The following is a 19,877-nucleotide window of genomic DNA, read 5'->3' as shown; positions in this document are numbered from 1 at the left end:
ATGGGTCTAGGAATCAAGTGATGGAAAAGGGAACAGTTCCATTTACTATCACTCCTAGTGACCCACTGGGAAAGTTTTTGCTTCCTGTCCCCACAACCCTAAGGTCTGCTGGCCTAGAAGTTTTGGTTACAGAGGGTGGAGTGCTCCTGCCAGGAGCCACAACAAATATTCTATTGAACAGGAAACTCAGACTTCCCCCTGGCCATTTTGGGCTTCTAATGCCCTTATACCAACAGGCTAAGAAAGGAATAACAGTGTCAGGAAGGGTGATAGATACAGATTACCATTGGGGAAATTGGATTGCCTCTCCACAATGGAGGTGAAAAGGATTATGTTTGGAGTGCAGGAGATCCTTTAGGCTGTCTCTTAGTACTACCATGTCCTGTGATTAAAGTCAATGTGAGACTACAACAGCCTAATCCAAGCAGGATGATAAAGGGCACAGACCCATCAGGAATGAAGGTATGGGTCACTCGTCCAGGAAGAGTTAAAGCCTAGAGTGCTACAGAGCGCAGAGCTGGAGATGTGACTCAAGCCCTTTGGAGGAGCCCAGAAGATCATGTGTGGATTCCAGACACTGGAACAAGAAGTGGTGAAGCTGAAGTTGACTTGGAGACCCCAAGATGTTAAAGATGCCAGAGCTGTGGGTACCTGATGAGGAATGCTGTTAACAGGGAGTGGACCAACCCAGGAGAAAGAAGTTTGTTGCAGTAAACAAAGATAAAAAAGGAGTGGAGATCTGACTTTGACATCAGACACAGAGATGCAGAGTTTGGAGTTTGCCCAGCTGGTTTCCTGTCTTGCTTTGGGGATTACAGTTAAGAGATTGGATGAATCCCAGAAGAGACCTTGAACTTTGGACCTTTAACATTGTAGAGACTGCTATAGACTATGGGGACTTTGAAAGTTGGACTAAATGTATTTTTCATTATGCTATCTATGGCCCCCATAGACTCCTGTGTTTGGACAAGCCTATGGAGGCAAGGGAGTGTAATGTATTGGTTTTTATATTCTTGGCCCTAGGAGGGGTCTTGTTGGAGTAGGTGTGTCACTGGGTGTGGGCTTTAAGACCTTCATCCTAGCTGCCTGGAAGCCAATCTTCTCCTGTCTGCCTTCAGATGAAGATGTAGAACTCTCATCTCCTCTTATACCATGTCTGCCTGGATGCTGCCATACTCTCGCCTTGATGATAATGGACTGAACCTCTGAACCTGTAAGCCAGCCTCAATTAAATGTTGTCCTTATAAGAGTTGCCTTGGTCATGGTGTCTGTTCACAGCAGTAATCCTAACTAAGACAGTATGTTATCATCAAGAAGTGTGAACTAACACAGGCTGTTCTTGTGCAGAGAGACTAAAGCCAACCTAGATGTAACTTTAAAGGTGTGTGTCAAGGAAAATGCCCTCAGAAAACATGGAATGGCATTAAATTTACAATATCCAAGTGACTGTGCACACAGATACCAGAGACTTGAAGCAAAGGCTTAATTAAGTAACAGAGGATTTTAAATTCATGGGCAAGAGACATAAATATTCCCTCAAGGTCAAAAACTCAGTTATCACAAACTGAGCATGGAGTTCCTAATATTTATATAGCAATTTCACAGAAAAGGCAGAACCAACAGGTCTTGCATGCTATGACTGGAAACAAGCTCTTGCTGTGGGGCAGGTCTGTGTTCCCAGTCTTTAATCTCGTGTGTGCTGTACACTGGGGAGAATGGTGCACACATTGGCCTTGCAGGAGGCTAACCTCCTTGCTGATGGTTGAAATCATGAAGGCATCACCTACCGTGCTCCAGCGCTTTCATTGGAACCCAGAAGAGGATGAGGGAGTGGACCAAGGCATTGATGCAGTGACCCCAGAAGACCTGTAGGAAGATAAACCAGGAGTCAGAGTGTCAGGGACTCGGGGGCTCTGTGTGTAGCTTGCAATAGGCAAAGCATTGTGAAGGCTCCTGGTGTGGGTTGGGGACTTCTGCAAGGGGCATCATTAGTCTCAATTTAAAAGACATGGGGTAGGGGGGAGAGAAGAAGGGAGGAAGAGAGAAAGAGAGTGAGAAACCTAAAAGCTGTCCCCTCCTACTTACAAGGAGATGGTTGGATGTTCTCCAGACAATATAACTTCATTACAAATCTCTATAACCTTCATGGATATGACACAGAGTTGTTCCACATGTAAAAACTGAGCTTCTATGTGTGAGTGTCCCTCATCACAATGGGACACCTCACAATCATTCAGGAAAAGGGGGCTCAGGTTAAAACCGGATAGCAAGAAACTAAAATTTTGTTCATTTTGAAAACATAAAAACCCATTCAATGTATAAATTCTCATATTTTTTCTCCATAATGTCTTAAAATACCTCTTACTCATTTCTACCTATCACCTTTGAGGTCAATGACACATACTCTTTGGAGGCTGGCAAAATGGCTCAGTGGGTGAAGGTGGCCTGTCACCAAGTCTGAGGAACTGAGTTCAATCCCCAGGACTCACATGGCAGAGAAGAGAGAACTGACTTCTAAGGGCTGCACCCTCTGCCTTCCACCTACCCATGGTGACAATCCACACCCCCTCTCCACACACTAAATAAATAAACAAATAAATACTGGGACAATTTCACTTCAAATGCTTGCAATACTAAATAAAAGGGCATGGCGTTCTGCCCATTTTAAATGATAGTGTCAAGCATTTTGATGTTTTTAAAAGTGTGTTCTGTGTTACAAAACATCCAGCCCTACCCCATTCAGTATTCCGTCTAACTACTAAGATCATGATGCTTTTAGCTCCAGGTGGAACTTCTCCAGCAGTCGACAGGTAGTTCTGGGGACTGTCATGGAGGTGATTAAACAGGGGTTAAGAGCAGAAAACAACAAAAGACATCCTATTCCGTGGCAACTGTATTTATCCCCAGTTTTACTTACTCTCAGTAACTATAATGGCTGGGGCCACATACAGGCCTCATGTGACTGGGAAATGTTGTAACATTTCTCCATGATGTTAGCTTTATGTGCTCACTTGTGCCCACCCCCTTTTCTGACACCCCCCCCAATTAAAACAGAAACCAATAAACTGACTAGTTGTCTGCAGGAGACTGAGGTCTGCCCAGTTCTTCCAAATTTAGCATGGGTTCATTTTTCTGTTTACATGTCACCCTGACAGATCAACTGTAGAGCACGGACTTGACTTGTGAATGCAGTGTGGAGAAGAAGACTCTAACTGCTCGCTAAGAGACTCGAGGCTGATCAAGTCAGACACATGTGTGGAAGAGAGCAGAGGCAAAGGGATGCCTCTTATTTTATCCCTTCCTGGATCTCCCTTTTAAACACGCCAGAGGATAAGGCGACCATGACAGTTAACCATCAGGCACTCGGGAAGAGCCTCTGAGCTGGTTCACTGCAGCTTCGAAATCCCCTCCCCTACAGCACCATGGTCATATTGCTAGACTCACATCCTACCTCCTCCTCAGGGGGATCCGTGGCTTCCCTTCAGACAGCAGCATCCAACTTCACTACCACTGTTAGCATGTGTGTGAGAGCACTGTTAGCATGTGTGTGACAGAGGCCTGTGTGACAGCACTGTTAGCATGTGTGTGACAGCACTGTTAGCATGTGTGTAACAGCACTGTTAGCATGTGTGTGACAGAGGCCTATATGACTGCACTGTTAGCATATGTGTGACAGCATTGTTAGCATGTGTGTGACAGCACTGTTAGCATGCGTGTGACAGAGGCCTGTGTGACAGCACAATTAGCATGTGTGTGACAGCATTGTTAGCATGTGTGTGACAGAGGCCTATATGACTGCACTGTTAGCATGTGTGTGACAGCATTGTTAGCATGCGTGTGACAGAGGCCTGTATGACAGCACTGTTAGCATGTGTGTGACAGCACTGTTAGCATGTGTGTGACAGCACTGTTAGCATGTGTGTGACAGCACTGTTAGCATGTGTGTGACAGTACTGTTAGCACACGTGTGATAGAGGCCTATATGACTGCACTGTTAGCATGTGTATGACAGCATTGTTAGCATGCGTGTGACAGAGGCCTGTATGACAGCACTGTTAGCATGTGTGTGACAGCACTGTTAGCATGTGTGTGACAGCACTGTTAGCATGTGTGTGACAGCACTGTTAGCATGTGTGTGACAGCACTGTTAGCATGTGTGTGACAGTACTGTTAGCACACGTGTGATAGAGGCCTATATGACTGCACTGTTAGCATGTGTATGACAGCATTGTTAGCATGCGTGTGACAGAGGCCTGTATGACAGCACTGTTAGCATGTGTGTGACAGCACTGTTAGCATGTGTGTGACAGTACTGTTAGCACACGTGTGACAGAGGCCTATATGACAGGCCCATTTTGGTACTCCGACTGTTCCACCTGTGTTAGAGATGGCCCAGCCTCTGTCCGGGTCTCCTCAGGATAATCTATTCAGGTGGGATATCTCTAATCTGAAAGCACCAAATCCAGAATACTCCAAATCCATAACTTGTCGAGCACTTGTTGAGTATTCTGACCTGACCCTATCTCCATTTATATGCAAGAATTCCAAATTCTACGCTTGTCCTGAAAAAGCCTCTGAAATATGAAATATGTTGAGTTCTAAGAAAATGAAAGGTCCTTAGTTTGAATGCTTGGCACGAGTAAAAGTCAGAATTGGCTGGGCACGCCCATAAAGCTGGCACTGGGTGGTGGGCGGAGACAGGCAGATGAGAGACAGCTCTCTGGACAGGAAGCCTAGTGAGCTCCAGGCTCCACGAAAGATCCGGTCTCAAAAAACAACATGGAGAATGGCAGGCAGAGACACCCAATATTCTCTCCTCTGGCCTCTGCGTGCGCCTGCATGTGTGTGCACTCCTTACACAAATGTGCATATACCTCACACGTAAAGTTAAAACCAGTAAAACAGGCTTGTGGCCGCCAGCCTTAACAAGGGCTGTGTGAAAGGACAGGGCCGACTGTTACGGAAAGGAGCACGGGATGACGCTGCCCACAGAATACAGAGCTGCGAGCAGAAGGCAGGAGATGCTGCGGGACCTGAGGGAGTGTTTCTGGATCACAGGACCGGATGTGAAGGGGCGATGCCAATGCCCTCTGTCAGGCACCACTTACCTCACTGAAAGAGAAGGGCTGTGCCTTCCACAGGTCACAGCTGCTTCTCCACAGCATTTACCCACCTTCGTGTTGAAACCTTCGGCGTTCTGAGTGATTTTGTAGAGCTGTGGAAACCTGAGCATGCTCTCCTGAGTACACGACCTCTCAAAGATCCCCAGAGTGAAGGGTGGCAATGCTGTGAAGATCTGTATGGAGACAATCAGCCATCAACCAGAGCCCTTCTGCTTCCCACCGTGCCAATGTTCAAGCTCGGTCAGTGAGGACTTAACTTTTACAATCAAGTCCAAACCCGAGGTTGCACGGTTCACAGCTCCCCAGACATCCTCCAAACAGAGCAAAAGAAATAAACATGTCCATGGAACACCAAAAACATAAATTCCTGATGAGCTAAGAACTCATTGGTGAACAGCTACCCTTCTGTGCAGAACTTGCCATGATGGCGCTTGTACCACAGTTAGCTCCAGGAAGCAGCAGGTTTTCTGTCAGTGCTGGTTGCATGAGTTGTACAACTTTCGACTCTCTCCTCAGGTTTTAGGAAGCACAGGCAATCCATCCATTCATCCACTCAACAATCACTTACTGTGAACAAGATGGGGGTGGACACTGTGTGGAACGCTGAGAATTCGGGTGCTTCTTTAGAGAGGAAGAAAGGCCAGAAGCTTCTGAGGCCCCGTGTTTACTGAAGAGGAGGTGACCCATTGACAGTAGTGGGACAGAAATGCAGCATGTGAAGTGTGGGGGCCCAGCAAAGTTGCTTGGTGAGAAGGTCGTGGCGCCATTGTGAAAGGAGACTTAGTGTTTCAGGGTATGGGACTTGCAGGGGATGGGACCTATAGGACTTGCAGGGTGATGCTGAGTGTGGACAATAGGCGCTCCCCCACCTCCTTTGAGAAGAGCACCCTCCTAAAACTCTTAGGCATTGACGCCGTGTTCAGGGGGAAGCCTGTAGCTCACAAAAGACGGGGCTGGGTGAGGACACAGTATGAAGATGAAAGGAGTCCGCAGAGATCATCTCCGGGCACTGGAGGCGGAGACTGAGTGCCTTTAAGGTGTGAACTTTCATCTGCTCTCCTCAGGGTCAGACGTGACCAAGCTTCTGTGTTGCAAAATAAAGCCGGATGCCAAAGATGGGTCTGGAAGGAATGGGCCATTTCACTCTGCGGGTCACTCTCTTACTTGGTTCTAGCACGTTCAGAGAGACTGGCTCATTATTTAGCCTCTCTTTTGATGGAATCCATATCCACAAACCCAGCCAGCTCTGCGGCCATGGAATCCAACAAGCCTCTCTAAGAGAAGACTAAACCCACACCAGTTCCTGGGAGACTGAGAATCTGACCAGTGAAACGCGCCTTCTCCTGGGCTGCTGGCATCAGAGAGGGGATGGAGGAACTCTCTCAAGCGCTTGCTTTGACCTGGGGTGGATAGAAAGCAGCCCTGGGCTTTCAATAGGCTACGAGGAGATGGAGAACCACTGCTCTCTCTCCTCTGCACCAACAGACGCTGCGTGCTTCACGGCCAGCGGAAGGAACGGTCAAGGACTACCTCAGGAGCCCTGCATGCATTTTGGGTGTATGCTTTCAACTCCACTCTTCTGCACCCATGCATTGTGCATGTCCCAGCTCAGACTCAGCTAGCCTTTTCTTTTCCTCTTTTATTTGAATCTCTCCTCAATACGCGTCAAGCGCTCTTCACCCCTCATTATTGGTGGACTGCCCAGCAAGCTCCACCATACGTTCATCCTTTAAAGTGAATCGCTCTCATCTAGGTAGACTGGTTGAGGACCATGGCTTTTATTGTTGTTTGTTTTGGCTTGGGTTTGCTTTTTTTACCTAATGGAGATGTTACACGCATTTATCTTCATCACTTGCTAACCAATACATCACAGAAAGCCCTGTACACCCCTTGGATTTAACACTAATGCAGTCTTGCTAGCGTTCTCTACGTCCGCACGTTCCTTCCGATCCTACCTTTCTTTTTGTTATCACAAACATATATCAAACATCCATAATATGGTACAATATGTGCTTTGCTTCTCTTTCCATGGGTCTACACTGCTGGGCATAGAAGGAGACGTGTAGTTTTAATTTTATACGATGTTGCCTGCTTGCATTCTAAAAAGGGCTGCAATCTGTTACATTTCCCTTTGCGAAGAACAAGAGTGACCTTCTGCCAGATTCCCTATCCGAGATGGTTATAGTCCTTGTTTATTATTCTCCTGTTGGAAAAAGTCAAATATTAACTCTTTTACATCGCCCTGTGTACCAGTGAGCCTGCACATGCTGACCATCTGGGCCTGTTACTTTCAGCAACATTGAGCTAGGTCCGTCCCTTTTTTGCGTCTACCCATGGTTATCTGTCTCCAAGAGCGCTTTGAGTTCCCAGTTCTTTGGGTCTTTAAGTTGTGTTCATTGTCTACTGGCTTTTTTTTTTTTCCTCCAAAAATGGCTTCTTTTGCAACCTGAAAGCATTTAAGTTTTAAGTGGTCAAAACCAGCTTTGACTGTCGACTTGTTGACAGTTTTCCCACCCTGAGCTTATGTGCAGTTCTTAGGAGCATGTTAGGGGAGTCTCGTGGTTTTATTTTTCCCATTTGGAATTTATTTTTCTATGAGGTATAGGCTAAGAATTCACTGTTTTTCCCAGATAATGAGCCAGATGTGAAAACACAATCAATTCACACTTTGCTATGAAGTTTAAAAAAAAAATCACCATTAAGGTTTATTAGACTCCGAGGTATTGTTCTAGACTCTGGAAATGGAACCCAATTCTAAGACTCTGGGTCTGTAAGGAATATACTGCTCTTGATGGTGAGTTCGGGGCTAGTCGGACAGTAAAGTCTACGACCTCTTCTGAACGTGTTTTGCATATCTGTTTTCAAGAACTCCTTCATTCCACTTACAGTTTCACACAGATCCTCTTGTGCCCCTCAAGCCTGTTTGCATCAGGTAAATGTATATATTAACTTATGAAGTGATGACTCTGTAATGATTTTTAAGTTTTCCCATATACAAAAACAGTACACTTTCTATCTAAATCCTGGTCTTAAGTCTTTATTTCTTTGCTCCATTTTAGTGGTGCTGGGGACATTGCACAGTGGGCATGCTCTCTACCACTGAATGGAATCCCCAGCCTGTTTTGTCTTTACTGTTTAATTCTGAGACAGGTCTTACTAAGTTGCCTGGTCTAGCCTTGAACTCACTCCACAGCGCAGGTAGAATGAAATTAAGATCCTCTTGCCTGGGCCTGCAGGAGCCAGGATTACAGGAGGTTCTCGGAAGTCCAAGTGATTTTTAATATTTCATTAAGACTTTGGGATTTTTCATATGGATGCTATAAAATTACACCTATGTAATTTATAATTTAAAAACACATGAGAGACAGAAACCGTACTATGCGACCCAGCTGGTTTCCAGATCTTGAGTCTAAATGGTTCTCCCTGCCTCAACCTCATATGAAGCTGGGACTCAGGCCTGTGCCACTCTGCGAGGCCACGAATGCGTTTACTGCTTTCTGAAGGAAATTCTTGTATTTTTGCAGTTTTTAGGAGTCCATTGGTAGACTTAAAAATAGAATTACTGATTACTACCAAAAGAAAATGTCTTATCTGACTCTTCTGGAAGTCTCTCCTATTTCTAATACTTTTCCGTTGTTTCCTTCCAGGTTTTCTGGATAAACAATCATATATGACCATATTTATGTGGCGGCTGCTTCATTTGCATGAGTATTTAAGTAAGCATAGGACCTGCTCGTGACCCCCCCAATGTTTGTAACAGATTTTTAAGCCTCTTGATGGCTGCTGAAAACTCTAGGGTGATTCTGAACTCCACAGTGATGATGGCTGGTCCTCCTGCAGTGACAGCCAGTCCACTGACTAACTTCTGACAGAACACAAGGCAGTTTGGGAGTTTGCTGTGGAAGGCGGTGGCTGCAGCTTTGCAAGCAGGCTGAAATCTCACTAACTGACAGCTGAAATCTCACTGATTGACAGCTTTGCGTTTCTATTTCCCCCCCATGTCTTATATTGGGAATGCCAGCTGAACTGCATCAAACTCATGAGCAGAAGTTACCGATAGGACCACGTTTTTATTCATTTTATTGATATAGTTAGAATGATTTTGTTTTTTTAAATTTGAAACTCTTGTATTCAAGGCCTGACATCAGGCCTACTTGGTCAAATTCCTTTACTCTTTTAACAAAGAGGGAGGCTCCATTAGCTGATATTTTATTTAGAGGTCTGTAATTGTGAGTGAGGCCTGGTCATAATTTTCTTTTTAAAATTATGCTGACTTGATAATGGGATTACTTTTTTGGAAACAATTTAAAAAATATTACCGTGATCTCCTCGCTGAAAATGACATAACATTTAGCTGGATCCATCTGAGCCAGGCAGTGTTTCTCCATGGGGGCCTCTGTCTCCCCACAAACTTAACTGATAGAGAAATTGAACTATAGCTCTGGGGAGCTCTTTGAGCTCATGGGTTAAAATCAGGGACACTTACTACTTAGAGATAGACTACGCTCAACACACACTATTGTTTTCCTACATACACCTATCATAAAGTTTAAGTTTTAAATTAGGAACAACTAAGGTTAGCAGTGATAACTATTAATAAAAGAGAACTGTCATAATAATATGCTACCATGAAAATAGCTAAAACTTAAGATCCCCCCCAGTATTTTACTTAAATTTTTATTTTTTTGAGATTAGAATTACATCATTTCCCCCTTCTGTTTCACCATTCCAAACCCTCCCAACAACCCCTTCTTTTAGATTTTAGACTTATGATCTCTTTTTTAAAATTGTTGGTGTGTGTGTGTGTGTGTGTGTGTGTGTGTGTGTGTTCTTAACTATAACCTGCTTAGTCTGTATAGTGTTTCTTGTATACATGTTTTCAGGGCTCACCATTTGGTATCAGATATCCCACTGGTATGCTGTTCCCTGGGTAAGACCATTTCTCCTGATCTCAGTGTTCTCTATTGCAGGTAGCTCTTTGTGTGGGATGAGGTCCCATGAGCTGCAGTAGTGGCACACATGCCTTGGTTGTAACCAACAGCTCTCATTGGACTTAAGGTCCAGTTAACAAGAGGGACATCATGCCTAGCACTGAACCTAACCAACTATCCAGGGATAGTGGGGTTATGGATCTTGGAGGGGAACCTACAACAACCAATTTACTAAGCCATCACAATCGCTAACTACACTCTAAATATGTGTCCTTAGTCCATAAGTGTATTCTTCGCCCTTCAGGAAGGAAACTTCTTTTTGTAATAGATAGAGATCATTACAGAAACCCACAATTAACCACAATGTATAGATGTAGAGTCCAGTCCCAGTGACTACACCTATGAAACACTGCAGAGGGGCAGACAGACTGTAAGAGTCAGAGGATCAGAGGGTTCTGTGAGACTGTGTCTCTTAGTAATGCCAGACGCTACACCCATAAGGTCTCAGCAACATGGGACTCTTACTTCTGCGAGGCTCAGTCTGTAGCTAACTTGAGAAACGGAAGCCTCAGAAAGTGACATCACAGGCAGGAGACTAATGTAATGAGAATCTAATGTGACATAGCTCTGTCTTTAGGGACATGCAAAATCTAGTCTGCTTTATTCTGTTTAACAGAGTGTGGCAAACTGAAGAACTATGATTTACATTAGCTGGCTGGGGAATCACACATTAAATAATGGTACAAGAGAAGATAAAGAAGTAAAGAAATACTGCAAATGTTTTACATCTCACAGATTGCCCCTTAGAGAAAGTCTCTGGCTCCTGACTGGAACCGAGTTGCATAATAGGACATTACTGGGACAATGGCAGCAAGATTCAAGTACAGCGCTGGGCTCAGGTTTTCCGATTTGATCATTATACTTCTTAGATGAAGTGTGTGTGTGCGCGTGCGTGCGTGCGTGAGTGCGTGTGTGTGTGTGTGTGTGTGTGTGTGTGTGCAAACTCTTGTGCTTGTGTGTGTGGGTGCATGAAGCATGTGCATTTATTTACATGTGTAGATGGCACGTGCTTGGAGAGAGACAGCAAACAAGAGCAAAGTATTGATAACTGACTAACCCAAATAAAGGACAGTTCTTCGTGTTCCTTTTTGTAATTTTTAAAAAAAAATTTATTTATTTATTTTTTTATATTCCTTACCAAAACAATTGTGTACCGGCTGGTTTTATGTGTCAACTTGACACAAGCTGAAGTTATCACAGAGAAAGGAGCCTCAGTTGTGGAAATGCCTCCATGAGACCCAGCTGTAAGGCATTTTCTCAAGTAGTGATCAAGGGGGGAGGGCCCAGCCCATTGTGGGTGGTGCCGTCCCTGGACTGGTGGTCCTGGGTTCTATAAGAGAGCAAGCTGAGCAAGCCAGGGGAAGCAAGCCAGTAAGAAACATCCCTCCATGGCCTCTGCATCAGCTTCTGCTTCCTTACCTGCTTGAGTTCCAGTCCTGACTTCCTTTGGTGCTGGACAGCAAGTGGCAGTGTAAGCTGAATAAACCCTTTCCTCCCCAACTTGCTTTTTGGTCATGGTGTTTGTGTAGGAGTAGAAACCCTGACTAAGACAAACTGCCATGGAGGAATCGAGTATAATTTGGATATGATCTAAGTGTGTTTTCCAGAAAGTCCATGGCTAGAGGCTTGGTATTCAATGTGAGGGTGCTGGGGTGGTTGAACCTTTAAGAGGTGGGGCCTAGTGCAAGGAGATCAGGGAAGGGGCTCACTGGGGTTGAACAATTACTGCTGGCCAATCTGGACTTTTCAGCTTCCTAGACTGTGACCAGCTAAACCTGTTTTCTCTATAAAGTGTTCAGCCTTTGACATTTTGTTATGGTCTCCACAAGTGGATAACACACCTTCATGTTCTCAAAAGGTTTGGAGTGTCTGGTGTGAGAGATTCTAGGACTTCTGGTCTGCTATAAATAGAATACCTTTCCTACAGCACCCCCTACCCCCAAGTACCCCAGCATGCCCAGCATCTCCCAGCATACTTTGCACCTCTATAATGTTCCAGTACCTACTTTTCTCATGGTGAAAAAAGTGTGTATTTAGAATTAGCCATCTGGACTGTTTAGATGATCCCAATCTTATTGGTGACATCTAGAGCATCATAGTTAGGAGCCAATCAAACATTTGCCTTCTTCAATTTATCAAGGTATTTGATATGGTCATGTCAATGACCATAGTCATGTCAATGTCATAGAGTTTCTTCATGGCCTGTTTGATCTGGTGTTTGTTGGCCTTGACATTCACAATGAACACAAGCGTGTGGTTGTCTTCTATCTTCTTCATGGCTGACTCTGTGGTCAGGGGGAATTTGATGCTGGCATAGTGGTCAAGCTTGTTTCTCCTGGGTGCACTGTTTTGAGGATACTTAGGCTGCCTCCGGAGCCACAGGGTCTCGGGCACCCTGAAGGTGAGTGCCCTGAGGATCTTCTTTTTGTAGCTGCGGACGCCTTTCAGCACTGCCTTCTTAGCTTTCAAGGCCTTCACTTTGGCTTTGGCTTTGGGAGGGGCACGGGCTTCCTTCTTTGCTTCGGTGCCATCTTGGCAAAAGGTTCTAGCACCCACTTTAATGCCTATTCTATGGACTCTGGTAATCTGTGGTCATTTTGCTTCAGAATTGATTTCTCTGGTACAGAGTCCTCTTCTCCATTGGTTAGTGGGACACTGTATACACAAAACATTTTCCTAGCCCTATACATTTAAGGTCACAGTGGTTCTTAACCTTTCATGGGCACGACAAGCCCCAGGAGCGTTCTTTTAAAAGGGCGCCTATCTCTGAGACACTCTCTATTGAGTGACTGTGGGGCTCAGGAATCTGAGTTTTTCAAAAACAAGCCCTTGCTTTTGCTTCTTGTGAGTAGACTATGGGCCTTGTTTTCATCAACATCATGTTTCAGCTTATTTCAGCTCATCTGGCAACACCATCTCATAACATTTCTTGGGTAAATCTAAATTTCCCAGGGTTACCCAGAACTAAGAAAACCATCCTGCCCTTGTAACCTGGGCATGAAAATCATGCTAAACCTGACTTATCCCATAGGGTGACATTCATCTTAGGCTTTCCTCAACTCTAAAGCACAGCCTCCAGGGGACTGGCTTCATGTTTGAGTAGGGGTGTGGATGGGTTTGCATGTATCTTCTGGTCCTAGATTATCTAGCTCTCCCTAGCCCCTCCTCAGTACACAGAAGCAAGGCCCTTGAGCCATACCTTTGCGAAGATGGCCAGAGAAGGTTCCTAGCAAGTTAATTCAGCTCTTCTCTCTCTACCAGTTCACCGTTTAGTGGATCTGTACAAGCAGGAAGTACACTCTACAGTGGGTCATACAGTCAACTAACTTACCAAGACTAGAACCTAGCCTTCCCAGAGTCTGAGCCCATATACTCGATCCTCTTCACCTAAAAGTCACAGAGGCCCAGGTCATACTGTGTGTCCCTAGATCACACGTGTGTTCAGTATGCTGTAGCCAACATGGCAGTTATGAGAAAAGTGCACCGTGGGATGTGAGTCCACAGCTAGAAATGCACACAGTACCACAAGCTCTTTGAGCCACACTTCCTCCTCTGGGGGAGCACCTCTCTGGGGCAGCTACTTCAGAGGTTAAACTCCATGAGGTACAAGAAGCTAGGATTGGTGCTCCAAGCTGTAGGAGGGAGCTACTGAAGAGGTGAATCACTCTGGTGACTCACAGATGGGTAGTAGCTATGGCACTTAGCAATGGCTGCCTCTTCAGTTGTTTTTCTCCCAAGAGGGGAATGAGAAAACTAGGCGTTTTCGCTTACAGTTTCTACTTGTTTTTGGCTTTTGGATTTATTCATCAATTAATTACAAAAAACCCTCAGAATTCATAGACATTCTTCTTAGAAGGGCAAAAAACTCATTGGGCCTTATATTCTTTATTCATGTCTATGTTTAAGAGTTCAGAAATAATGCTACAAAATAGAGTGAGCTTAGATTGCAGGACAGAAATTTTTCCTTGAAAATGCTGCAGAGACATTTAGTGAGGGGGCAGCCAGGAGTCCATTACTAAGATATATGGGTTAATAATTTCATGGGGCTACTCAAGAATGATCTGCTGTGATTGAAACCATGTGTGGAGAGTTTGGGCTTCTGCAGGATGTGTGGCAGCAACAAAGGCCCTAAAGATATATTTGTGCTGCCTGCTAAGTACACAGATGATTGGCTTAGATACACTTCCCAGACATAAACAGTGAAGGAATGCCCCTGAAGTTCTCCACGCTATCAGATTGAAAGGGGGATGCTTACCACATTGTACAAGCCGATGCACCAGCGCTCAAATAAAATCTGCCCAGAAAATCCATTAACAAAGGCGAACCAAAGCTGCAAGAGAACAAAGTTCGTCAAGTTTTATATCAATATTGACCTAAATATTTCCACTCACTGGAGAAGTAGCCCGGAATGTGGACCACCAGCTGGACACAGCTGCAGAGGGAGACTGTGCCAGCAGTGTGACAGTTGTCCTTTCAAGGAATATAAATTTCCAATACCATAAATATCAATATCTTAAGGAAAATTTATATTAAGGACGCATCAACTTTGAGAGGTTATATGCGCCATGTTTACAAGGAAATGAACTTATATCAAATGTGTTTTGTGTTAACACTTTCTGATTGACTGGAAGAGTCTCAACTTCATGCATTTCCCCCTATAAACTTGATTTGATAGCTATGGTGTCTCTTTGAAGGGCTTTGAAATAGATAAAGATTATAACTAATAAAATAATCATGAAACCATTCTGTTGGTCATGTGTGTTTCTAGTTGACAAAATATTAACTTCTTTGGTTGGCTGCGCTCTCTACCTCAAGCACAGGCCAACACACAGTGATAAGAAACAAGCATGCTCAAATCATCTTTTATGGTAGCACGAGAAACTGAATTAACTGGACAGATCATTCTCAAGAGGATCTGGTCAGTAAACCCATGAGAAAAACACATGAGCAACTTCCGCCTTCAGGGATATACAAATTAAACTGTAAGTCCATCTGAATCAGAATGATAGCATCAAGAAAACAAATGGCCTCTGTGGTGCTTTGACGAAGAATGGTCCCATAGGTTCATACAGTTGAATGCTTAAGCATCAAAAGTGACACTACTTCAGAAGGATTAGTAGGCGTGGTGTTGTTGGAGGAAGTATGTCACTGGGGGTGGGCTTCAAGAGCCCAAGCCAAGCTCAGAGTCTCATTTTTCCTGCTGTCTATGAACTCTCAGCTCCGTCTCCAGCACCATGCCTGCCTGCCTGCCGCCATGATGATAATGGACTAATCCTCTGACACTGTAAGAAAGCCCTAATTCAATGTTTTCCTTTATAAGAGTTGGCTTGCTCATGGTAACTCTTCACAGCAACAGAACTTGGACTAAAACAGGAAGGAATCAATGTCGATGAGGACTGGTTATTCTACAGAAAACTCAGGACACATGGAGACCCTTTGTGCTCTCACAGGAGTCCTCTCCCAAGAGGAAGCAGAGGCAGCAAGATCTGTAATGGGTGAGCAGTGGAGAAGGCACAAAGTCCCACAAGAAAGCGTCCTGAGACAACTGTGCTTCCTCCCTAAAGGTCTAAAAACATCAACAGAACAAGGACAGCAAAACAACAAAAACCTCACACAGGACTGGGACAGATGCACGGGAAATAATTCCTACTGAAGAACCAACCACAGGGAAAAGAAAATGACATAGATTCTTGGTGAGCCTGCAGGATCTAAAACATGCGACTTCTCTTTGAAAACAGGAGATAAAATTAAGTGTGTAAGACAACAAAGAAGGTGGCAAATTAAAAAAAGGTTGATGTGAAGAGACTAAAGACATAGAAATGGAAATAAAAACAGAACTGACATTGATAAAGAACCAGTTAGGGATTGATGGGGTAGGCTTTAAGAAATTGTGATGAGGCTGGAGATGGGCCAGTGATTAGAAGTGCTTGCTGTTCTTGCAAAGGACTCAAGCTTGGTTGCCAGTGTTCATGCCAGGCTGCTCACCACCACCTGTAACTCTAGTTCCAGGCCTTTCCTGGCCTCTGTCGGCACAGGTATACACATGTGGACACACACACACACACACACACACACACACACACACACACACACACACACACACACACAAATAAGTATTTTTTAAAAATCAATATTATGCAAAGGATTAAACATACATTGACCTTAAGAGAAAGGGAAACCTTTCAAAAGACAAAAATAAAGAACAAAACCATTTTTATTATGTTTAATTTAATTTTCAGACATGTTTGGAAGCAGGGTACATATGTGGTGGCCAGAGGACAGTTTGATAGAATTTGTTCTCTCCTTCCACCATGAGGTGCCTGGAAAGAACTCAGGTGGTTAGCCTGGGCAGGAAGTGCCTTTACCAGCTAAACTATATTTCTGACCCACAGAATTTTTAGGTATATTAAAACAACAACAACAACAACAACAACAAACAACAACAAAACAGTAAAAAGTATTCAAACATATAATAGAAGAGAATTTTCTAAAACATCACTGTGCAAATGAAGAGATGGATCCTCTGACTCGGGAAAGAGAACAACATACAGAGGTGGATCAGTCAACATCCAAGTAGGCTGACCCAGGAGGTAATGTGTTGATTTATTTATTGACTACTGTTGCTGGCGTTCTCCCGGTCCACGGCCATATGCATGCAGAGTATATGCTCTATCGCTGAATTTCTCCCCAGCCTCAATTTTGAAATGCTATAAAATTGATTCAATACAGTCAGTGAAAAGAGGCAATTAGCCTGCCAAGGGAAACCATGAAGCTGACTTCCTACTTCTCTCCGGCGGGACATCAGAACAGAAGCTGGCGGCTAACATTTGGAAGTGTTGGTGAAGCGGTGTGACAAGGACTTTAGCAAGCCACCAAAACTAAAGGCAAAGCAAAGTCTGACAACACAAAGGGATGGAGACGGTGGTACTGTACGTCTGCTACACTGGTTAAAACTCAGGACACCCAGAAGATACCAGACCTGAAACATGTATTACACACAAGAGGAAGAGTTTTAAAGGCAGGGGAGAAGGCAGAAAGAATGAAGCCAAATTCCTAACTTTGTCTTACAAGTCAGCAGGATCAGACCCTACCCTGCTTCTTCCCTATTTTTCCTTCCCTTTTTCTCCTTCTTCCTTTCTCCTTTCTCCTCCCTTCCTCCCTCCTCCCTTCCCTCCCTCCTTCCCTCCCTCTCTTTCCCTCCCTCTTGCTCTCCCTTCTTCTAGGAAAAGGCAGGTTACCTGGGTTTGAGCAACTACAAGGCGTAGCGCCAGAGCGGCAGTAGCTGGCTGGACAGTCTGTCTCCCTGCTCTGTAATTGTGATGCTAGGAATGAACCCAGAGTCTATGTAATGTAGGCCACCCAGCTATATTTGAGGTCCTCAGAATTATCTCTCTCCCCCTCCCCTCCCTTCTTCCCTCTTTCTACCCTCCCTTCTTCCCCCTGCCTTTTCTTTCTTTCTTCCAATCCTGTACCCCACTCCCCCAAGACAGGGTTTCTCTGTGTAGTGTTGGCTATCCTGGAGCCCACTCTGTAGACCAGGCTAGCCTTGAACTCATAGAGATCTGCCTTCTTTGTCCTCCCAAGTGCTGGGATCAAAGGTGTGTACTAGCACTGTCTGGCTTGAAATTTCAGTTTTAATTAAACAAGCCCCTCCCCCACGAGGTTATCATCTTTTACCAACCTAGTGGACAAAGACATAAATTTGACAAGGTGAAGAGCTCTAATCCAGCTAGGAATGAAGCACTGTTGACAAGTGTTCAACATGCTTTCCTTTGACTCAAGGATTTCACTTATTTAAATCTTACAGCTTTAGTCATGTGGCACTCAACATAAAAATATAAAAGTGTTTTCTTTGACATTATTTGAAATATAGAACTTGCATACACTATATGATGACTGCTGTAAAATATTCATTGGTTAAATAAGCACAATAATCGATCTCGAAGAGCACACAAAGCCATCCATGTGCCTCAACTGTCATAAAAAAGCTCCCAGACAGACCACTGAAAAGAAAAATCAAGTTGCAAAACAGGGAAGTTCAGAAAGTCCTCGGAAAGTCCCGTGCTTCAGTTTGGGGGTCTGCCTGGACTACACAGAAAAGCTGTTTCAAAAAGACAAACCCAGCAACAAAACAGAAACAAAATAAAACAAACCTTCAAAACAATAACAAAATCCAAACGGAAACCTAAAGCCCTGAACCCAGCAAAGCCACGTGGAAAGGTTGTGACTCCACAACGTAAGTGTGACCTCCACACATGGTCGTTTTCTCCCGATAGTTCTGAGTAGCAAAGGGAGCTGCGAGTGCTTGGAGCCTTCAAAGCATCCGTGTTTTGTTTATTTAACTGAGGCAGTTTTCAACTAGGAACCAGTTACCAAGGAGGAAACGTTTCACGGTGTGTGGAGATCTTCACGGTCACCTCCTGAAAGAGGATGGTGCTGTCATGGAGTGGTTGGGAGGCCAAAGAGTCTGTGGAACCTCCTTATACCACCCAGGAGCCCTCCCCCGTCCCGGCAATGATCTCACTTGACCCCAACTGTCTGTAACCCACTGTGGAAAAACCCTGGGTGTATTAGGCTAGCCTGGTGTGACTATGTGCTCACTGTCTGAGGAGGATGAGGCTCAGAAAGCGTCAGCCCTTAAAATAACAGCAATCCATCTGCAGCAGCACAGCTGCGACCGTGGCCGAGCCTATGGGGCCAGTGTAACACGGGGAGTGAATCCAGCAACTTCACACGGGGTAAGCCTACCAACAGCCGTCTGTTATAAAAATAAATTACTGTTTTAAGGAGCTAGGATGAACTTAGTATGACCAAGACATACTGTGGCATACCGCATCAGTGACAATTCCTAGTAAGAAGGACAAAAAAAAAAAAAAAAAAATCATTCTTAAGAGAGTTCTTATCTTTTCCTCAGGATTGACTGTTGGACCGGGATGTGTGGTCACTGCAGAGCGGGGACTTGATACCCCCCCCCACTGCTCCCCCAAAGCAGCTGCTGTTCCACGGCTGGCACAGACCCGATTCCGCACGGTCTGGATGTGTTTGCACTCATTTTATCATTTGCAGGTGATGCTGGGCTTTGACAAGAGTAAACAAACTCATTCTTAACATTTCATCTGCATTCCAGTCACCAGTCCGTCTCCGGTGATTAGACCTTTTATTTGATTGGAACTCTTTCTTTCTTTCTTTCTTTCTTTCTTTTTTCTTTCTTTTTTTCTTCCTTCCTTCCTTCCTTCCTTCCTTCCTTCCTTCCTTTCTTTCTTTCTTTCTCTTTTTTTTGGTAGAGGAAAATGAAACCCAAAATACACAAAACAAGTCGGCCCCTCCTCCCTTCCTCCAATCCACCTTATAATTTCAAAACCCGTGAGCTGTCTGTTTCTTCCCCTTTAAAAATTCAAACTTGATTTCGTTTTGGCAAGATTTCCATAGGCGGAGGGAAACGTATGAAAATGTAGTGTATTTTTAAACATTTATACCAACGGACTAAGTTTTTATTTTATTTACTTGTGAGGCAGGCACACGATGGCTCTCCGACACACTATAAAGTCGGGCTTTCACACACTTAGTCATACACAAATGTTAATTCATATATTAAAGACAGCACCACCCAATTCTTGAACACCAAGGTCATTTTTGGTGGGTCACTGGCTGTAAGGCTCGCAGACCAAACTCTGCCCTCAATGCAAACAGATGGTCCGTCTCCTGGACTGGCCGCTCTTGGTGTTTGTAGGCCGTGTGCTTTACTCTTTCGGATTAATGGGAG

At 44.4% G+C, this 19,877-nt stretch overlaps 1 protein-coding gene and 1 pseudogene across 1 annotated transcript in view; both read right to left on the bottom strand.

The window, feature by feature from the left end:
- Positions 1 to 19,877, bottom strand: part of Atp8a2 (ATPase phospholipid transporting 8A2) — a 492,798-nt gene that overhangs the window by 133,295 nt on the left and 339,626 nt on the right. Inside the window, exons 28-30 of the mRNA XM_032917468.1 lie at positions 14,370 to 14,444; positions 5,174 to 5,296; positions 1,788 to 1,866 (exon numbers count right to left, since the gene is read on the bottom strand). Of these exons, the coding sequence (XP_032773359.1) occupies positions 1,788 to 1,866; positions 5,174 to 5,296; positions 14,370 to 14,444 (277 nt within the window). The remainder of the gene's footprint in view (positions 1 to 1,787; positions 1,867 to 5,173; positions 5,297 to 14,369; positions 14,445 to 19,877) is intronic.
- On the bottom strand, positions 12,171 to 12,834 carry LOC116913849 (annotated as a pseudogene).

Source organism: Rattus rattus, chromosome 12 (assembly GCF_011064425.1).
Source record: "Rattus rattus isolate New Zealand chromosome 12, Rrattus_CSIRO_v1, whole genome shotgun sequence".
NCBI lineage: Eukaryota > Metazoa > Chordata > Mammalia > Rodentia > Muridae > Rattus > Rattus rattus.
This window is presented reverse-complemented; position numbering and strand designations above follow the sequence as displayed.